General features: G+C 45.0%; 1 protein-coding gene across 9 annotated transcripts in view; it reads right to left on the bottom strand.

Moving 5' to 3' along the window:
• Nucleotides 1-21,897, bottom strand: part of PATJ (PATJ crumbs cell polarity complex component) — a 242,996-nt gene that overhangs the window by 193,838 nt on the left and 27,261 nt on the right. For 8 of the 9 annotated variants that reach the window (XM_059727901.1, XM_059727903.1, XM_014593899.3 and 5 more), the window contains 5 exons: nt 18,100-18,202; nt 16,283-16,371; nt 14,590-14,731; nt 14,179-14,313; nt 200-276 (listed from right to left, as the gene is read on the bottom strand). In XM_059727901.1, the coding sequence (XP_059583884.1) occupies nt 200-276; nt 14,179-14,313; nt 14,590-14,731; nt 16,283-16,371; nt 18,100-18,202 (546 nt within the window). The remainder of the gene's footprint in view (nt 1-199; nt 277-14,178; nt 14,314-14,589; nt 14,732-16,282; nt 16,372-18,099; nt 18,203-21,897) is intronic. The other variant, XM_014593900.3, reaches the window with a different exon arrangement.

Here is a 21,897-nt window from a genome sequence, read left to right as displayed (position 1 = left end):
CTGTATAAATTGAACAAAAATTAACTGTTACGTATTACATCCTTGTATTTTATCCTTGATGTTCTGGGAGGAAAAATCTACACAACTGATCTGTTCCGATCATTAAGCATTTCTATAAACAGCTTGTAATGTTAAGCTCACAGCACTTTAAATTAAAGAAACAACATACATGAGTATACTTTACTGAAGGATAACATACCATGACTTCATAATCAGGTCCCAGCAGTTTTTCCCACTTGGATTTCAACTCATTTTCTGAAGTGTCTGGAATTCTTCCTAAATATAAAAATGAATATTAAACTTACTGTCTGCCAAGTCCATTTACCTCTAAATACTTCAATAAAATGCTGTCTTAAAAAAAAAGGAGAGAGTATGGGGAATGATCAAAAGAAGGCAAGTGCATTAACTTGGGTCTATCAAGCAGTGCAAATGAGAATAGACTTTTGCAAGAAAACAATGCAAATGTCAGCTACTGCTGAAGTGTGATTTATTCAGTTGAGAAGCATGCAAGGTGACGGTTACATTGATGAGATGTGAGTTCTGTACCGTTTAATACTGTAAATAAATCATTCTTTCAGGCTGAAAAGCAAATTTCACATGGCTTTATAATTTGTTGCTATTTAAACATTCTCCACTTTCGAGCAGCGCTATCCCCCCCCACCCAAACCAAGCCCTTTTGAGAAGTAAACACCTGACAAGACATCACGGTTATCAACGGGCTGCATCAGCACAATGCAGTCATAGACTTTATTTATACATTTGGCAGGTATAAAGGCTTGTCTGGTTTAATTAGGCCAGTGAGTAACATGAGCTTTAATATAAGCTCCAGTTCTAAACCAGTCTTCCGTGGGAACTTGGCTATCTTGACATTTATATCTTTTCAGCTTTCTTATTATGCAACCAAGGCAGTATTACAGTCATGTAAGACAATTTGACAGGGCTAGACAGCATAAAATGACTGGCTGCCCTGCATTTGACCTCCTCCAGAAGCTCAACACACATATAAAGTTCCTTGCCTAAGTAATGTTTAGCAAGTAAGAGTCAAACTCCAGCAGCTAGCAGGGGCACCAACTAAATAATTAAATAAATAAATAAAAGTGTGCAATAAATTCAAAACGGCCATAAGAGTTTGTCACAAGTTTGAACAAATCACAGAACACTTAGGATCCTTGACATGTCATCTTACAATATATCTGAGTGTAAATCACAACAGCAGCCCTTTAGATCTTTAGCTACAAATATGTCATTTTGCCTGCCAAGTGGTTTTGTTAAGACACCTTGCAGTAAAATACCTTAGAAGAGGGAGATTTCTGTAGTAACAGGAGGCATTAGGAGCCTAAACCCCAGCAACAATCATTAAGTACTGACTATTTCCCTGCAAGCATACCTGGGAACCGTTTCCCTTTGATTATAAAACAAACTTAATCAACAAAAACTGCGGTAGACTCCTCGTGACGTTACTTCATTACCTGAAGTTTTCAGATGTACTTTATTTCAGAATATAATGGAAGAATCAAATAGCGGTAGTTAAAAATAAAGGATCAGATTCATTTGTATTAGTCCACAATATCCCAAGAGCCTAGGTCTCTAAGCTAACATTTTTTCCTTCCAGTTTTGAGCCCCCCTTTCTGTCACACCAGATAGCCAAGATTTACCTCAACTGCCTGACCAGAATTTCTCTGTATAATCAGACCTCTTACAGCCAACTAGCTCCGATCCCCATGTACAGCAGTACCTTTCACGTGGCACTGGACTCATACTACCATAGCAGGAGTCCTGCCCAAAGTTAATTAGATAATTATTTCTCTGCCATAGCATCCAGAAACAAACCTACGGGCCGGGTACAGACATCACACTCTTATCGGTACAAGCGATCGGAAACTGATTTAATACCCGTAACAGGACAGAAGTTCGGCACACAAAACCAGTCTATGCCTGTAAGAGAACTGAAGTTCAGCACACACAGTATGGTTTAAAAAGGCGGCCCCTGTCTACGATTTTCCCCCACCACCAAAGGACAGACGTGAGTTCAGTTTGCTACTCATCTACCCTATGCCGCTTACAGAAAACTGCATGACTTAGATCGAGTCCACCTCGGGCTTTTTCAACGTCTGCACCTAGCTTCAATGTTCTTAATAGGTAAGCTTTTTCAAACAAAAATCTACAGTGTCTTAGAAGAATGCCAAATTGGTCTTTGTCGGGCTACGCTGAAATGCTCTGAATTCATGACCTTTGGAGTTTGTGGCAAGGAGTTATTTGTTTGCTCATTTGAATTTAATCACGGATTTCTGTTACCAGCTGTCCTGCTTCACTATCCCGTATCAGCTGCTTCAAAACCTAGACCTCCAACACACAAACATGCAACTTTTTCATTCAAGAGCCTACACCAATTTCCACAGATACACAGTTAACGTCCCTATTCTCTTTCTGCTCTTATCAAGCGATGACTGAAATGTTTGGCATCTGCATATTCCTGCGTAGTAAAAAAAACACAAAAACCCAACATCCACGGGAGTGATGTATGATTAGTACATCTCAGGATCAGGCTCTTGAGGTGATGGGGGCAAACTTTGCTTTTATTAAACAAGCGCAAAGTTCCTGAGGTTCTAGCCTGGGCTTTGGCTCATTTCAGCTGAGAAAGGAAGAGACTTAAATCACCTCCTGTATTTACTCTTTGACCAGTGCCAAGAGCTTCCTTTTCGTTGGTCCTTTTTGTAGTTTAATTCCACATGATTTTTTGTTCACACTACATCACCTGTACTGGATGAGGCCTTGTAAATGAAACTGGTTTCTAGCAACAGGTGATGTTAGCAGCACTCTTCTGCAGCTTCAGAATGTCAGCTCCTTATCCTTCCCTTTCACGGGGCTTTTCTGCCCTAGCTTCCGGTACCTGCTAGTCAGATATTTCGGCTATACTGGTTTCCCGGTTAACAATGCCTCTCTTGATCAAAATCCCAGGAATCTTCAAACTTAGGACCTTTCCGTCTTGCAGATGACTGATCAAGAGATAGGAAGGAAGAACCCCCCCCCACCAAAAAGCAAAGGACACACAACTATATGGTAACTAATTGCCATGGTAATTTAGTTTCCCTGGTGGTTTTTACCTCCCTATTATTGATCTCCTCCAGCCATCTCTAGTTTCTGAGTAGCATCTTTTCGCACATGGCTGAAAGGCAGGAATGAGCAGTTCTGCCCCGTCTGCAAAAACTTACAGATGCAGCTGTAAAGCTAATTGCCTCTCTAGCCTTCTAACAGAAAGTTTTAAGGCCCCATGCACATTATGTCCTAAACCATGTTTCCTTCAGGACAGAATTGTTTCAACATGGTTTGGCTGGCCAGAATCACTATATAATACCTCTTCAGGAAACACACTTTAATAAAAATTTAGCACAACTGGGCCTAAAGGGAAGTAATCCATATTTTATAAAACATACCTTTTACATAAAGTTTTTAAGGGCATTTTCAGAATTTATGCAGGGCCTTAAATTAGGAGTGTTTACTTTAGCACCATTATAATTAAGTGCTCCTCAGGATTTCCAAAGTAAGCACCTATTTTTGGAATTTAAACTTGGCCATTGAATTGTGTCCAATGCTGAAGTTTTATACACAGCTTGGTCTGAACAAAGTTTGCAACCAACTAGCGTAAGTTTTAGGCAAGCAAAAATATACACATTTACCATATGCAAAATGCATAACCTTTTGCATAACTTTGTCACTTAACACACTTTTCTTCATCTGGAAATCAATTTTAACCAAATAAACGCTTTTGCTTCTGGCCGCATTTATATGCTGCAGATAGCTTACTTCATTTTAAAGACATTCCCATTTTAATAGCGTGTAAAATTCCAGATAGGACCAGTACCCATAAACCTAACACTGCCTGAAGCCAGCAAATAGTTTTGTCTCGGACAGCAGGAGAGCCTGCACAGCTTAGAATCATAGAAAATGGGGTTTGGAAGGGACCTCAGGAAGTCATCTAGTCCAACCCTGTGCTCAAAGCAGCACCTTCCCCAACTAGATCATCCCAACCAAGCTTAAATTCTCAGTTTGGGATGCTGGAGTGTAAGGCAGGGGTGGGCAAAATATGGCCCACGGGTCAGATCCAGCCCATCAGCTAATTGAATCTGGCCCACAAGTGGGTGCCCACCAACTAACTGTATCCAACCTGGCCACAGCTGCCCCTGATGCACTCTGCATGGAGCAAAACTCTGCCTACTCCTGCCCAGGACAACGTGCACTGCACTCCCACCTTCGCCCTTGCACAGCTTTCTGGCAAGGCTGCTGCTGCTCAACTCCCCGCCTCACCCTCCAGTAGCTCCTCCTTCTCCTGTCCCTGCAGCAGTGCTTGGGGCATCAGGTAGGGAGGGGAAGCAGCACTGAGTAGGGGAGAAGGCTGGGGAAGCAGCAGCAAGTGGAGATGGGGGAAAGCAGAGGAAGCGGTAGCGGCCTTTTGGGGCTCTCATGGCCTGCGGCAGATGGAGCCCCCGGCAGCGCACAGCTCCCCACCGAGTCCTGGGAGCCACACATGTCAGCACTGGTGGTTGGGAAACTCTGAGACAGGTGGGGTGGGTGGAGCGTCACAGTGTATCATCCAGTTTCAAATCTTTTTTTAATTTTAGTTTATTTATTCAATTTGTGTTTGTTTATGACAACAATGTTATAAAAGTTAACATGTAATTTTTGATGTTTACCAAAACTATGGTGTGTAAATTGTAACATTTTGCCAAATACCATATGTTTTGCTTTTGGTGGAAGGCAGTGGAAGACTTCCCTGCTGTTGTAAGACTTAACAATTGAGATTCGCTATGCCATTACGTGAAGCTGAAACATGCACTGGAAATCCTCACTGACCTACCATAAGCATAATTTTTCCAAGACTTTTGACATATGATCTCATAACTTCTTACTGGTCTGCTTTGTTAGTATTATTTTACAATGAGCCAGTCACTCCACATAAATAAAAGCAAGCGCAAAGGAGGGCACCATAACAAATATATTTTTACGTGCTGATCAGTAGAGCTCTGCAATGTTTTGGGTGCTGATTTGATTTAGAGGAGATTTAGCCCGATTCGGCAGCCAAATCTCTGAATCAAATTGGGAGACTAATAAAAAGGTCCAAAACGATTCAAAGCTCTCCAAGTTGATTCAGAAAAGATCTGGAGAGCTTTGGAGATTCAGGCAGTCCCCACTCGCCGCCACAGGGAGCTGGAGCCAGACTCCATGCCAGTAAGTAGGGTATTGCGGGGAGTGGGGGACAGGGACTGGAGGAATCAAATACTAGCCGCTTTGCTAGTACAGGCCTACTGATCAATGCCAGCAACATTAGATTTTATTTTTTGACTAGGTATTGTAGTATGTATGCATCATCCCACAGTGCCCATGGCTGGGCTCAAACCACTGCCTGTGGCCGCTTCTCCCGCAGCGTGCTCGTCTCCAGCGGCACACTCCTGCTGTCCACACGCCCGTGGCTGGGCTCCACTGAGCATAGTTTCATAGTTTCACCGTTTCATAGTAGCTAGGGTCAGGAGGGACCTGAACAGATCATCTAGCCTGACCCCCTGCCACAGGCAGGAATGAATGCTGGATTCACAAGGCCCCAGACAGGTGATCGTCCAACCTCCTCTTGAATTTGCCCAAGGTAGGGGCGAGGACCACTTCCCTGGGAAGTTGGTTCCAGATTTTGGCCACCCTAACTGTAAAATATTGCCTTCTGATCTCTAACCTAAACCTATTCTCCATCAGCTTATTACCGTTGTTCCTTGTCACCCCAGATGGTGCTGGGGAGAAAAGGGCTCTACCTATTTGCTGTTGATCTCCCCGATGAGCTTGTAGGCAGCCACCAGGTCCCCCCTCAGCCTCCTCTTGCTGAGACTGAACAGGTTCAGGTCCCTCAGTCTCCCCTCATAGGGCCTGTCCTGCTGCCCTCTCACCAAGCGGGTGGCCCTCCTCTGAACTCTCTCCAGGCTGGCCACATCCCTCTCGAAGTGCAGCACCCAGTACTGGACGCAGTACTCCAACTGCGGCCTGACCAAAGTCACATAGAGGGGGAGTGTTACTTCTCTGGACCCTCATGAGATGCACCTTTGGATGCATGACAAGGTATGGCTGGCCTTGCTGGCTGCGGTCTGGTGTTGGCGACTCATGTTCATCTTGGAGTCAATAATGACTCCGAGATCCCTTTCTGCCTCTGTGCTTTCAAGAAGGGAACTCCCCAGCCTGTAGGTATGCTGTGGATTCCTTCTCCCAAGGTGCAGCACCCTGCATTTGTCTATGTTGAACCCCATCCTATTCTCGTCTGCCCACTTTTGTAGTCTGTCTAAATCTAGTTGCAGTCTCTCTCTCCCTTCAAGTGTGTCCACCTCGCCCCACATCTTAGTGTCATCAGCAAACTTGGACCGCGTTGTTACGTCTCAGCTCTGTGTTCTTGGGCAACCCTAGCACAGGACACAGCCTGTCTGACTCACAAAGGACTCACCCTCCCTCTCCCCTCTTCTACATAAATGAAACTGATTAAGATGCGGTGGAAGACGCACCTAAAACCCTCCAGATAAGGGTGATAAGAGTGAAACAACTGCCCTAGGTCTCATTTGCATCCAAGATGGAACCAGATGACCATTCATTTACATGAGAGATGGAGAACAGAAAGCCTGAAGCAGAGACTGCAGTGAATTCTGGGATCAGAGAAGCAAGGGAGCACTGCATGATGGGGAATCTGTGCTCCAAATGCTAATCAACCCATGTTTACACACACCCAGCTCAGCATTTATCAGACCAGTTGTAATCTGGATTTACAAAGGATTCCCCCACCTATAAGCAGAAGTAAAGTTTAATAGGCATCTCAGGCCATACATTCCTTGGTCCCACTATGGGAGGTCTATTTAAACTGGATTGATTTAAACTCGGTTACCGGGTTAGGGAATGCTGAGGCAAGAGACTGAGTCAGAGGGGGTATGGGCAACATTTGAACAATGGTAAAGGGTTCATCACAGCATCTAGGCCGTTGGAGCCCTGACCACAGGTGTTGTCATACTTCTCCCAGGACGACTGGTGGAAATCCTCCTGCCCAAGGTTATAAACACTCCAATAATTGCCTTAGGTCTGTTAAAAGACTATAGTAAGATCTGGAAAAGTTATGCTAAGCTGAGGCTTGTTCACAACAAGTAAAAATCCAAAATACTGATGCTGCAAGCTATCTATTGTTTCTGAAGAAACCATGAGGAATCCCATCAGTATATCTGCTATCCATAGGAATGTCAAGCTGGCTCCCAAGTATCTGGGTACTCCCTAACCTTATGCGTTTCCTGATTATCAATCAATTTCTTGAGATGTTCCAAACCAGATAACCCCTTGTCAATAGGAAAGACAATGATTTACACTATTGAAAATGCTTTGAAGAAGCTGAACTGAGGGTATAAAAATCTGTAAAAAAAAAAAGCAGCAACGTGTGTGCTGACACCATCCCCTGTTCTTGGGATGCTGGAAGAACAGATAGTCTCCCTTCAAGGATTGTGCTATGAACTTTACCTGTCAGCTTTGCAACATGAGTACCTTAGACTGGTGAGATCCCAGCGCTCTCCCTCTCTTTTCTCTCTAGGCATAAATTTCTGAACCTGAACTGTATTAGTTAAGCCTGGGCTAAGTTTCCCCAAATACTTAGTGAAACCAGGGTAGTATTGTAATTGTTTGTGTTTGTTTTTCCTTTTGCATGTCTATTACTATTCGTACCATTATATATTTCATGTACTTAACAATAAATAACTTTTATAGTCAAACTGATAGTAACTGGGTACATTTTTCCTTCTCTACTTCTCCCTCCTCACATGCTCTGCAGCAACGCTTCTTTTACCTAAGCTAAAGATCCCTGTGATGCCCCAAAATACTGTGGGGTCTGCTCATCAAAAGGCTAAAGATTGGGACGTGCTGAGTTTGAAACACATAAGGGGATCAGCTTGTACGGGCTGATTGACCCAGTTTGATTCATACGTGCCCTTATAAACTGAATGCTGGCCCATGAGGGTGTCAGCTGGACACCCAGCCGGATTCAGAGGGATTCTGTTTACCTGTGTGCTTGTGTCTGACTCCAGTTTATTGTTGCACTGATGAACTGATTCTTGGCATATGAGGGTGTCAGCCGGTCCGTGCTGATCAACCCGGCCAGGTCAGGCGTGTCACAGTAACCTGTGTGTGTGTATGACTGATTTGGTGACTGGAGGAACCCAGCCCCATTGAAACTGAGTCCTGCAAGATAGTTCCATTGGGGGTGAGGACTTGCAGAAGGGAGATATACAGCTCCATATACAAACACAAGTAACACAAGCTGCATATTGACAGAATTACAAAGACCTTAGAAACATATCCCTAATAAATGAGTACACCCCAAAGTAACAGGCAAATCTGGTAACAGCGTGCTTTCCACCCCCTCGTCCAAGTCGCTGATGAAGAAGTTAAACAGTGCGGGCCCGAGGACCGAGCCCTGGGGTACCCCACTGCTCACATCTCGCCAGGTTGAGTACAACCTGTCCACCACTACTCTCTGGGTGCGCCCCATCAGCCAATTTTTTACCCATCCAACTGTGCAGGCATCAATGCCACAGTTGCTTAATTTATTGATGAGGATGGGGTGAGAGATGGTGTCGAAGGCCTTCTTAAAGTCCAGAAAGACTACGTCCACAGCGACACCATTATCCAAGGATTTAGTTACTTGGTCATAAAAAGCAATCAGGTTGGTCAGGCAGGAGCTGCCTTTGATGAACCCATGCTGGTTTCCCCTGAACACGATCTCCCCTGCAGGCCCCCCACAGATGTGCTCCTTGATGATTCTCTCCAAGATCTTCCCAAGCACTGAGGTGAGGCTTACAGGCCTATAGTTACTTGGGTCCTCCTTCCTCCCTTTCTTGAAAATTGGGACCACATTAGCCAGTTTCCAATCCCCTGGCACCTGGTTAGATGGGCCAAGGGCTCCACAATGACCCCTGCCAGCTCCCTCAACACCCTTGAGTGGAGGGCATCTGGACCTGCAGATTTAAAAATGTCTAGCCCTTCCAGAAGATCCCTAACTACATCTGCGCTGATTGAAGGCCTGACAAAGCTATCCCCAAGACTGTCCCTACCTCTGGTAGGTAGGATATCCCAGTTCCTGTCCAAAAAAACAGAGGCAAAGAAACTATTAAAAATATCAGCTTTGTCTGGCATAGCCACAAGGTTACCGTTTGCGTCTTACAGGGGCCTTACATGGCCTGGTGCCCTCTTCTTGCTCCCAATGTACTTGAAAAAGGACTTTTTGTTGTCCTTAATCCTGGATGCTAGCCTGAACTCCATCTTTGCCTTGGCCTTCCTAATAGCCCTCCTACACTCCTGGGCCAAGGAGGAGTGCTCCTCCTTGGTGACAGCTCCTCCCTTCCACTGGTTGCACACCCCACTTTTAGTCTTCAGGCATTGCTGAATGCCCTTGCTGAGCCAAGGGGGTTTCTGAGCACTCTTACCCCACTTGCTTCTCTCAGAGACTGTTATCTTTTGGACCTGGAGGATCGCCCCCTTAAGGTACAACCATCCCTTGTGCACTCCCATCTCCTCTACTTTCTGGGCCCTCAGTGCCTCCCTCACTAGTCTCCTAAGCTCATTGAAGTTGACCCTTCTGAAGTCAAGGGCTTTAGCCTTGGTGTGAGCCCCTGACACCCTGCATTGGATAGTGAAATCCAGCAGGTAATGATTGCTATTGCCCAGGTGGTCAAGGACCTGCAGTCCCCTTACCAGATCATCCCTCGTGACCAGGACCACGTCCAGCAAGGCGTTACCCCTACTGGGGCTGTGTACCTCCTGGATAAAGCGAAGGCCCTATAATACAGCCAGGAACCTACACGAGCTGTCAGACCTGGCTGTCTGCTCTTCCTAGCAAACATCTGGGTAGTTTAGGTCACCCATGACAATAACATCCCTTGACCTAACTGCCTCCATAAGCTGACTGGAGAAGTCCTGGTCTAGATCTTCCCCCTGGTTGGGTGGTCTGTAGTAGACACCCACCATAAGGTCCCTTTCACCACGCCCCCCTTGTAGTTTGACCCATAGTGTCTCTGCCCAACCTCCTCTAACCCGAAGCTAATCCCTGATGATGTGAGGTGCTCTTTGACATAGAGCGCAACCCCCACACCTTTCCTCTCTGTCCTGTTTCTTCTGTATAGGGTGTATCCCCGAATGCCCGTCTCCCAGTCGTAGGTAGGGTCCCACCAGGTTTCTGTGAGCCCCACTAAGTCTGGGTTCTTACTTGCAATCAGGAGGCACAGTTCCTCCTGCTTACTCCCCATACTACAAGCATTAGTGTAGAGGCACTGAGGCCTCCTGAGGGTGCACGTGCCTCCCCCCCACTCACAGGACAGTTGTGGCCCCCTGCTCCCTGGATGTTGTAGCTCACCTGGGCTTCCCTTCCTCTTGTCACCCTGCATGCTGGTGAAGCATCCTCTCCACTCGAAGCAGAGTTGCACCGAGCTCCCCTCTCTGCTCGGTGACAGCTCCTGGGAATTCCTTCTCCCTGGTACGCTATCCCAGGCCTTGAAGAGAGCCTCGCTCTCCCACATCTCCTCCTGTACCCCTCCAGGCAGCTCTATCTTCACGGAGCAGCTGCTCCAGAAACATTGCTCCTCTCCACACAGCTCCATACCCAGCCACACTGGGGCATCAGTACAGGTGCTCTGCTGCCTGCTTAAACAAGTGAGTATTGCAATCCATTCGAAGAGTTTGAGTGTTTCTACTGCACATGCACCCCTGGGCCGGTAAGGAGATTGCCCCATAGCTACCTTACTGAGCATATGTGTATGTAGTGGACTGGACGAGCATAACCATGATATTGATCATGCCGCTTTAAAACTGGTGGGGTGGTGTCCAAGGGCCCCCTATTGACTGGCTGCCACTGCATGTCAGCAGGGAGTGAGACTGAGCCAGCCAGGCACCACTGCATGCAGCTCCCGGCCAAGTATCAGGAGCTGCTCCCTGCTGCCACATGTGGCTCCCAGGACTCAGCTGGGAGCCATTTGAAATGGAGCTGGGCTGGCAGGGCCTCACTCCCTGCTAGCACATGTGGCTCCCAGGATTCAGTCGAGAGCCATGCATCACCAAGAGGCTCCACCTGTTGCAGGCCATGAGCACTGAAGGGCCGCTGCCTGCTGATGCTGTGCAGCTGGGACCGTGCGCCTTGAGCCGGAGCCAACCCCACTCCCACTGGAGGACTGTGGTGCATGGGGCGGCAGGCAAAGGGCAGGAGATGCCCGAGCCCCTCTGACTGTGCCAGGCAGAAGCAATGGCTGTGGTCAGCCCAGCTTCATTGTGCAGGGCTCCCCACAACTCCCAGGGAAGGAGCAACGAGCTTGAGGGGGGAAGCTGCAGCCGGGTGCTCCTGCCCAGGCGCACGGAGGCTCCAGCTCTCAACCACCTTCCAACCACTCTGCCTGATTGGTGTGATCAGCAGCCACGTGCAGGGGGCTGAGTGGGTGAAAGGTGACCCCACCACGAAGCAGTGTGCACTGGCCAGGGCCGGGACCAGTGGGAGGGTGGAGCAGTTGCAGGCTGGACTGCAGGGCAAAAGCATGGAGCAGACTGCCCCAGGTGGGAGCAGGTAGGGCTGAGCCCCATGCGGAGCACCAGAGAGCAGCCACAGGCCGGAGAGGGCAGGGGATAGACTATACCTGTACCACCAAGTGAGCTCTGCTGCATGTACCCCTTGTCCCCACTTACCCCCAGCCAGCTCCCAGGACCGAGCGCTTAGGTAGCCCACCAACACATGCACACCCAACCCACCCCACACACACTCACACTCCAACACACCCCCACACACAGCCCACCATGCCTATACACACCCCCACACTCCTCCACAAACACATCCTTACTTCCCCACACAATATACAAGAGTAAGACTTTATTTTGAGCTATTATGCAATCACCTCTATATATGCTATTCAAACGCACACAAATCAGGACAAAAGTATTCAGGACTGGTTGAGGGTGATGGGGCAGGTTGTTAGAGGGGTTACACCCCCTCACTACCTGATAGGTTGTGCCAGGAGCGACATGTAGGGGGTGCACGCGGGTGCATGTGCACCCCCTACATGTGTTGGTACACCCCTTGCAAAAAGGCACCCCCAACATTGTCGACAGCACCTGCAGGCGGTCCCTGATTGCTCCTGGCTGCCACAAATGCTGCTGGTGGTGCCTGAGGGTGGTCGCCGAGCCATGGTCAGTGCTCACCATGCCCTGCTGTTGCTGACAATGCCAGCGGCGTCTGCGGGAGCTCCCCACTCCCAGGCTCCCGCCACCACCGGCACAGCCATGCCCCCCCTGCTGCCGGGGGCACATGCCATTCATGGGTTGTGCCTGTGCCTCATGGCCTGAAGGGCTGAACTTTTGGGACCTCAGGGGCAGAACCTCTCTGCATACCACTTCTGGTCTCTACTACCCATAGAGACAAGTAGTCTACAAACCATCTGTAGAAGAACTTTGTTTGCAAATGAATGCCCACAATGTGGATGCCTCTGCCGCAGGCTACGGAGTAGGATACAGCTAAAAAATGGTGGCTCAGGCTGATTAAGGGCAACCTCAAGGTCAGCCCTAAATATCAACATAGACATATCTCTCACCTTTATAAATACGTATCACGCAGTTTAATGCAAAGTTGAATTTAATCTACCTAACATAATCTTTACTTGCACACAAGTGTTGGGCTATGTAGTTTTTATCTTCTATCATTAGCTACCAGCATGCTAACAATTTAAGATTTACTTCACAAACTCTCCCCACTTTGACTTTGAGTTAGTTGTCCCACATCCAGGCATCACTCGGGCTTCATTTTCATGGCTGATCTCCTGCCCCTACAAAACACTGCAGCTAAGATTTTCTGCTTTCCCTCATAAACCTGAACCATACAAATCTATCCATGTCTTTCCATTCCCAGTACTGTAACTTGATGCCTTGATTACCTCATGTCTCAGTTAACATGACCTTCTCCTCTAGCAAGATATGGAAGGTCACAAAGAAGAAATCACGGATGCAAACAAAATGGGGTGGCTCACTGAGAGGTTTGAGAAGAAGAAAAGAGGAAACTAAATGACTCGGTTGTCTTTTCTTTTCTATTTAGAAGATGTCTTTATAATTGACTAAACTTTCACAAATACAGTGAAACAACTTCATGGATGAAAATCCTATGATTTAGAAAATGCTTAATAAAATCACAGATCGTAAGATCAGAAAGAATTGCCAGTCTGAATGGACTATAATAAAGGTACACAACTCACCAAGGAATTCCTGTGGCAAGTCCATTAATTTGTGATCAGATTAAAGCATGTCTTATAGAAAGAATATTGTGCTTTATATTTCAGTTGATACAAAATCTGCCCTCTCTCTTCCAACAGTCATATACTGAGACCATTAAAAATGCGTGCCTTATTTCTCATTGAAATAATGCATATCTTCCAGTATCAAGGTCTTGAGCCTAGTACTACTGCCCTAAACGTTGCCTTCATATGCCTTTTCCCTGTACAAGTGACTACACATGGATTTCCTTCTTTGCTTTTTTTTTTTTTAATTAAACTGCATTATAATCTTAATCATTAATTCAAATTTGGCTCAGGCTAACAGCAACAAAGGTACTGACCAATATAACTGTTGAGATGCACTTGTAAGAATGAAGAAGGTGTATCCAGCAAATTCATGGGAGGCAGGTATCTGTCTACCCAAACACATCATCAAAACTGGTGTCCGGAGCAACTGGGTTAGGGACTGAATGTCTATCAAGACTCAAGTCTCCCCCCTAAATGTTCCATCCAAGATCAGGGGTTGAGGTACACTGTCAAGACAGCTGACAGAGCTCACACAGGCTATCCCAAGCCCTATTCTGAGAGAAGCAACATCTCCACTCAGGATCAGGCCCTTTGCAATGGAAAAAGCACAGGTCTCCAGGACTGTCATTCTGGAACCTTTCATTTCTATTACAGAAATTCATTCACAAGTATACGGAGGCATATTTTAGAATTTGGGGTCAGTTAAATGAAAAGGACTGGAGAGGAGAAAATTAAAATAGTGTAAGGAAAAGAAAGCCATGACTGCCCATCCATCATGACAAAAATTGGATTATAGAAATAAATTCCAGAAGGCCAGTAATTAGGCAGGAGATTCACTGCAAGGTGCTTTACCTACCTATTTTATGCAGACTTTGCTTCTTTTCATTTTCAAAGTTATCTTTCTGCTCTTGATCTTCCTCATTATCACTATCCAACTTAGTTTCAGTCTCTACAGCTCCAGACAATATTAAGGCTGGCATATTTGGTTGCACTGTAAAGATCCAAAAGACTTCAAGTAAGCTGGGTGGTACAGAAGTTATGATATTAAAATCATCATCCACCAGCAGCTTCCTTGTTCAGTCTACAGGAGCTTTGCTCTACTGCATTCCTCTTTTCTTTCCTTCTATCCACCCATTCTCAAAACAGTCCAATGCTGTGAAATGCGTCCTCAGAAAGCTCAGCCCCTTTAAATGCTGAAATAGCTTACTAGAAACTGAAAGAGAAAATAAATATAGTGAAGAATTGGAAGAGAAGGGTAAAGAATTACCTGTATCTGAAGATTTTCCTGTCAAGAAAGAAGCAGAAGGAGTTTTCCTTCTAAGCAATGTAAGGCGTACGACCTGTCCAGTATTACGCAATGCTTCCACCACTTGTTGGTTGGTATAATCTTGAATGTTAATTCCATCAACCTAATGTAGAAAAAAAAAAATCACATAAAAAAAAAAAATCAACCATAATGCAATACCTATGTTTTGTTTAGAGAGCTCCATCATGTACTGTAGTACATAAAAAATAATGAAACTCAACTTTCAAGAATTCTAACTGCTAGCCCTTAGATCACTACATGCACAAATCTTGCACTGACACAGGGCACAGGCACTTATATGCACTACTGTAAGGTAAGGAAGGGTGGGCTTCTACACCTTGTTAACCACTCCATTAGAACTGCCCATGTTCATGCTTTCACAAGCGGTAAATGATGGCTAAACTCGGCTAATGATGAAGGGGTGAACTACCAAAGGATAGCTTTCATCTATCACAAGGAAGTAGCACTACAAAGGCAAGTACCACAAAGTAGCTGATGCACTATGAATTTCTACCCTCATTAACCTTTCAGCAGTGTGTGCCCAGCCCCTCAGTTACATCAGGATAATTATACAGTGCCATCTTCAAAATGTATTTTCAAAGAAAATACAAAAAAGAACTTGAGGGGGAAGGGCACACAAGGCAGTCATGTACTAATTTTTAGCGTAAAATAATTTTTTTCCAGCATAGTTACTAGACGCAAACAGCAGTTTGAAATGTACTGTTCAGGGAACTTCCTAGATACACTTGTCAGACTAACAGTCCTTTCAGATGTCATCAGTATAACTTTTCTGCCAGATCTCTGCCCAGCTTACACACACACATTGTGCATGTGGTGCACTTTAAGTACGCTAACTTTTAAATGACTGTATTTTATTTTGCACCCCCAAAGCCAAATGTCTCCACACACACAAGCTTCAGACCATGTATCCATCAGCATCTGTACTTGCAAAACTCTAGTTGCAAGCATAAGCAGGCATCAAATTGTGCATGCATGGAGAGAGCAAACTCTAACAAAATTTAGGTATTGTGTCTGCAAAACATTTAGTCCCAAATATTTTATACACTTTAAAAGTTAATGTCTCCAAGTTAAGAAATATTTCAGATTTTAAATTATTTGTTTTCTTATGTTTTAGGTTTGCATATTAGATATTACTCAGTTCATGCAGTATTGCCATTTATCCAAACTATTTTAATTTTTACATACGCACGTGGCTTTGTTAAAACTCTGAATGAATATTTCTATAGTGTCAATGCTATGTTATCAGCTTATACATAGTCATACAGCGTTTCTTTAACTCCATGGATTTTAGTGGGTGTTGACAGTACTTGGCTTTTTAACCCATCCCCACTCTGAAATGCTTCAATCCACACATCTACCTAGTTCACTGTTTGTAATTTCTGTTCTCAGTTTTGCAGTAAACTAATAATCTAACCACTGCAAACCAGAGCTGCTAGCTTAAGCACTAAGTTTTATTAACATAGCTATGAAAATAAAAATAAATTGCCAACATTCCTCTGTTTTATAAACTGGATGCAATTGAGTTCTGAACTGAAGTTTAAATTATTAAAGCTATTTTTCATTTTTTAAAAATCCAGACATAGAATAGTGCTAGTTCCAAAAAAACAGAAATATATCAAATATTTTTCCTTACAGCAACAATTTTGTCATGCACTTGTATACATCCACTGTGCTCTGCAGCACTGCCAGGTATTATATTTTTCACAAAAATCCCAGAGGAATCTGCTTGAAAAAATACATACACACATATAAACAAACACAAACACAAAGGAATGAAAAATGAAAGCACTAATTATGTCCTTTTGTTAAACAGCTATACATTTAGAGCCCAAGACCCTTGTACCTTTGAAGGACTGAGTCCACAAACGAAAGGAATTTGCCCCTAATTCTACTCACAAATGGCCATTCTCTTCACATCACATCACAAAACTGGGCAAATAAAGTTACACAACAAGAGTCAGAGCTAAAGAAAATAGTAACAGCACACACATTCAAGGCCAATACAGGGTATTCGAGCATTTATTTATCAGACTAATTTAAACATGTTACAGTAAAAGCTTTGTTATCTGGCATGAGTGGGGTAAGGGTGGTGCCGGTTATCTAAAAGTTTGGGTTATCTGAGAGTTATACCAGCCCCAGCCTGCAGCAGCAGCCCGCCTTGCCCCGTACAGATCCCTTTCCCCTCCCTCCCATACCTTCCCCCGCAGACTTTCCTGCCTGGGGGGGTGCGGATGCTGACTTCCTTGTTTTATGCTTAAACCTGTTCAGAGACAAGACAGCTCCCATATTATATAGGCTATGAAATGGCAAGGCACTTAAGCCTGTGCTGAAATGCTTTGCTGGATCAGAACCTCATCCTTGTCTTATATTTTAATACTTTAATCATTTAAAAATCAGAAAAATCCCTTGTGAAAAGACAATTTTTTAACAAACAGGAGTTGCAGAAATCAAAAAAGCTTTCCTTCTCTCGCACATTTAAAGTGAACTCTGTGCGTGGATATTTTGATCCATTACCACAGCTTAAACACTAGCCCATGCATGAAAGTATGTCATCTCCATTTTATCTGCTAGAGACTTCATCAAAAACACAAGGCCAATACAGGGTATTCCAAGTATTTATTTACGAGAATAATTTAAACATGTAACAGTAAAAGCTTTGTTATCTGGCATGAGTGGGGTAAGGGTGGTGCCGGTTATCTAAAAGTTCGGGTTATCTGAGAGTTATACCAGCCCCAGCCTGCAGTGGCAGCCCGCCCTGCCCCGCACAGATCCCTTTCCCCTCCCTCCCATACCTTCCCTCGCAAACTTTCCTGCCGGGGGGTGGGGGGGGGATGCATGCGCACATGCGTGTGTGTGTTCAGCCCCCCCACAAAAAAATTTTCTCCCTCTGCCTATGCGGATATCAACTAGAAGGGCTCCCAGAAGCTCCTCTATCAGCAGCGTCACTAAATAATGTAAACAACAGAAATGCTTGATGTGCATGCTAGACAGGCTTGGCAAAGATTCTAGTTACTAAAGTGAAGATTTGTACTGGGAGATATTGGAAATTCCAGTTAATAGAATATTCTGGTTAATAAAATGCCAGTTAACACAGCTTTTAATGTATTTGATTTTTTGTGGTGGCACCTAAAGAATCCACATCCCAGATTGTGCCAGGTCCTCAACAGACACAGACCGTAGCATAGTCAGGGACCATGTCTTTCTTTAACTGATCCCAGCATGCAAAATTAGCAATCCAGCATCCTGTAAAAATTGTTTTAAAATTGAATTAGACCCATGGGACTCCTTAGGACTGAGAAAAGCAACAGATAGTTCTTCAAACAATTTATCCTATGATTTCATACATTTTGTGGGGTACGAAGTTGCAGAGGAGTATTTTAGAATACTACTCAATTTCCTTTAAACAAGCAGGTTTTGATAAATCAATCTTTCATAATCAGTATAACTCACCAAGATCAGCTGTTCCAGCATATCCAACAATAGTTATACCCAAGCTTTGTCCATTCTTTTTTATAAGTTCCACATCATAGGTGTCAAAAAGGGTGGCATTATCCTAGAAGTCAAATATACAGTTTACAAAACAGAATGGCTACATGAAAAGAGTTTTCTCAGTACCATTTAGAGCATCCAATGATCTTCATTGCCCAAATTCAGATAACATCAAGGGATCTCATTTGCAAAAGATGGTTGCTTACATTTTTTAAAGGTACTGATTTTGGTTGCCACCTTCCCACTTCTGAAACTCCCAGCTACTATATTTATACTAAATCACAAGTAAATGTCAGGAGAAAAATCAATGCCTTTCGAACAGGGGGGCACTTTTCTCACAGTTTCCAATGACACTCAACAAAAGAACACTTGCCAAAAAAATACTCATGGCAGATCATGGAAACAATAAAGACTTTCCTCTGTCCCCATCACACAGTAGCCCTGACAATGTGATGATATGGCATCCTTGATTGATCAATGGACCCTTACCCAGGAAGCAGAGAACTCTTTCAGATACATGTGATCATGACACTATGCCAGAGGCAGAGAAGATATTTGGCTCTCATGTCCTTGTCTGTCTTGTCAGGCCAGGTTCTATTAAATGGAAACTTTTTAAATCTGTTAAAATTAAGGAAATCATATACATGTGATTTGTGAGCTACATACAGCAGAGGTTGCTACTTCTGTGTTTAGAAGAAACACCCAACACACTGTGGATGCTACCGAAATAAGCATGTGTGTTTTTGTAAGCTGTACTCCAACAATAATAAATGGCCCATAGCACATTTTGAATCTGGTGCTCAAGGCTGTTGTAGGTTTTTACACTAAGTGTTTGACATAATGGAACAGTACCTTAAACTAATCCTATGTGCATATATACTTAATTACATACAAAGGATAAGGTTTTATACAATTTATTATCCTGATTTGAACTGAAGACAGCACAGGGCAGCAAAAGCTTTGAAGCATGTATCTCAAAGCTGGTGACAACCGGAAGCCAAACTACATTGATTTGCATTTAATGGAAACAATTCAAGACCTAGGAAGCAGACAGGGAATCTCGAAAATCTTTTCAAAAACAGAACTTTGTTGCCTATTGTAACAGGGTGGCCTCCTTGTCAGGTCTCCGCCAGCTGCCCTGCTTCTGGGGTAACTGCCTACTTCACTCGCCTGCCATGCCTTGATGTAAAAACATGAGAGTCGTTATTAACGCAGGAGGCTACCCATTACTCGCCCTGCTGACAAGGGCCTTAATACCCGCTCTGACCTCCTCTCCACAGGTCCCATGCCTTGCAGATGTTACTCTGTGGGTGTCACTTCTCCAGCCTAGGGACAGAGCAAACTGGGCACAGTTGTACCTCTTCTCTAAAACCCTGGAGGGCCACTTACATGCCACCCCTCTCTCACTGGGGTCCCATTTACTCTGCTGGCTCTCACCCAGCCTCTTTCACACTGCCCTCTCTCAGGGCTACATTCATCCCACCCGGCCTCACCTGGGTTTGGGCTTAGCTCTCCATGCCTCAGTCACCCCTGGTGCAGTCTATTGGGTGTCTCCTGCTACCCTCACTTGAGCTAAGTATAGGCCTATTTCACTCCTGGACCCTTGCCAGGTCATTATGCCCCCACTGGGCCTCCTCACTCACCCGCACTCACGGGGCCACTCTAATCTTCGTCCCTCTCACTCAGGGTCTCACTCTCACCCCCAGGCCTTCTCCTGCTACCTAGGTGTGGCCCCAGGTACCTCTTCCAGCCTGAACTCTGCCTCAGGGCTCCCCCTGCTCGTTAGAACACCACCAGGGATGTGGGGCTGGGGTTATACGATGCCCTGGCCCACCTTTCACCGGGGAGGTAACTGGTCTGGCATTTCCTGGGGGCTCCCATGCCACTAGGAGCCCCACCAGACCACCCTTCCCTGGCAGGGTGCAGTTTTACATCTTAACCAGGATAAGGGGCCACTTCCACCCCATAGCTCCTGCCCTTACCTCCTGTTATTCTCAGAGCATTCTCTCAGCCTGATGTTACCTCCTTCCTTCCTGCAGGAAACTGCAGCCCAGCTTATATCACTGGGCCAAAATGGCTGCCCTAATCAGGCACCTGGCTGCTACCTGTCTGCCCTTAAGGTGGCAGGCACCAAAGGTGCACTGCCACACCTATACACTGAAGATATTTCTCATCACAGACAGTACTAGGAAAAAAGAAAGAAGGGAGAAGCACAAGATGTGGCACATCCTTCACCCTCTGAATCCTCTTTATTATTATCTTTGATAAATATAAATAGCCACAAATTAAAAAGGTACAGCGACATGAACTGATCTTACCTAGAGGAAATTTATAAATACGTTCCCTGCAGCTAATCCTCATTATGCCACAGTATGCAACTACTCAACCTTGAAAAGCAAAAATCAAAAGTTCAGGATACCAGAATTCAATTCAAGCCACTCTATAAAAGTTGCTGTTAAAGCTATGTAGAAGGGAGTTAAAAGAAAAGAACAGAAAAGAAAAGAACAGGACAGAACAGAAAAAAGAAAAGGAGTCAGGCCCACTGAGAATGTGTTGGTCTTTTGTCCTGTTCTGAACAAGAGAAATGGGAGACAGTCAGAAAAAGAAAGAAAGTTTGATACCAGGGAGCACTTTCCTAAGATACTGTGCCTGCTCTGTGCATGTAATTTCCTGGACTGCAGGTAGTGTAGCCACCCTAATGAAGTACTGTACCCACCAGTAAGCCCTGTGGTTACATTGCTATGCTAAGACAGCAACACTTTTTTTCTGTTTCAGGAGGTAGCATACAGGGAGTGAGTAGCATATAGTCTTCCTGGAGCTATATTAGGACAGTATAGATGCATCCTCAGAGAAGAAAAAGAGTAAGGCATGAGAGGGACTGTGATACTGCTACTAGGAAAATGAAGCACATTGCTAAGATGGAGGAGACCACCCCCAACAGCCCAGGTTAAAAAAAAAACAAGCAGTCCCTGCAGTTGCCTAGCCACTAAGTATGTTGATTTTGGTCATGGTTCTCTCCCCCAAAGCCAACATTCTTCTCCTAAATTCAACCGTCTTTTTCCTCAGCACCACCTCAGTATCCCTTTTACCTAAAAGGCATCATTGGATTCTTGGCCCCTTCTCTCCTGACCAAGTCATTCTTTCTTTTGTTTTGCCTTCCTTTCCAAGGCAGCCCCCAGAAGCACATTTCAGAGGCACTCTAGCAGAGTGAATGACACTACAGGAGACCCTCGCCATTTGCAGGGAATACGTTCTAGAGATCCCCAAGAATGGGGAAATCTGCGAATACCGTACTGCATCATCTGCGCTGAAAGCTTGTGGGGGATAATCCTGCGCTGCTTTATGGTCCGCTGATGCCTATTCCCGCATCAAATTCACATTATGTAGGCTGTGCCTCTTTTTTACATTTCTCAAACCACCACTTACTTGCGAAGCGCAGTAACAAAGTGTCATCACGCTGCGCAGGGAGAGAGCCTGGGTTGGCGCGGCGCACTGTGGATATTTGAAACTGCAAATCGCAAATCCGTGAATAGTGAGGGTTTCCTGTACATCTGAATTTAGCGAAAATATTCCCTTGTTGCATGTTACTAGACATCGACTAGCAAATGCAGAATTGAGAGGCTGTTTCTGGAAAACACAGCTGTAGAGGGCCAAATACAGTCAAGCTGCTTGGGCTCCTAAAATGGAGGGTCACAGCTTTGTATAGTAACAACTGTATTTACTGTCCTATTTCCCTGTGTTCACACAGGTTGGGGCATG

The sequence above is a fragment of the Alligator mississippiensis genome, chromosome 5 (genome assembly GCF_030867095.1).
Source record: "Alligator mississippiensis isolate rAllMis1 chromosome 5, rAllMis1, whole genome shotgun sequence".
Classification (NCBI taxonomy): Eukaryota; Metazoa; Chordata; order Crocodylia; family Alligatoridae; genus Alligator; species Alligator mississippiensis.
The sequence above is the reverse complement of the archived record's forward strand: the minus strand, read 5'-3'. Positions and strand labels throughout refer to the sequence as shown.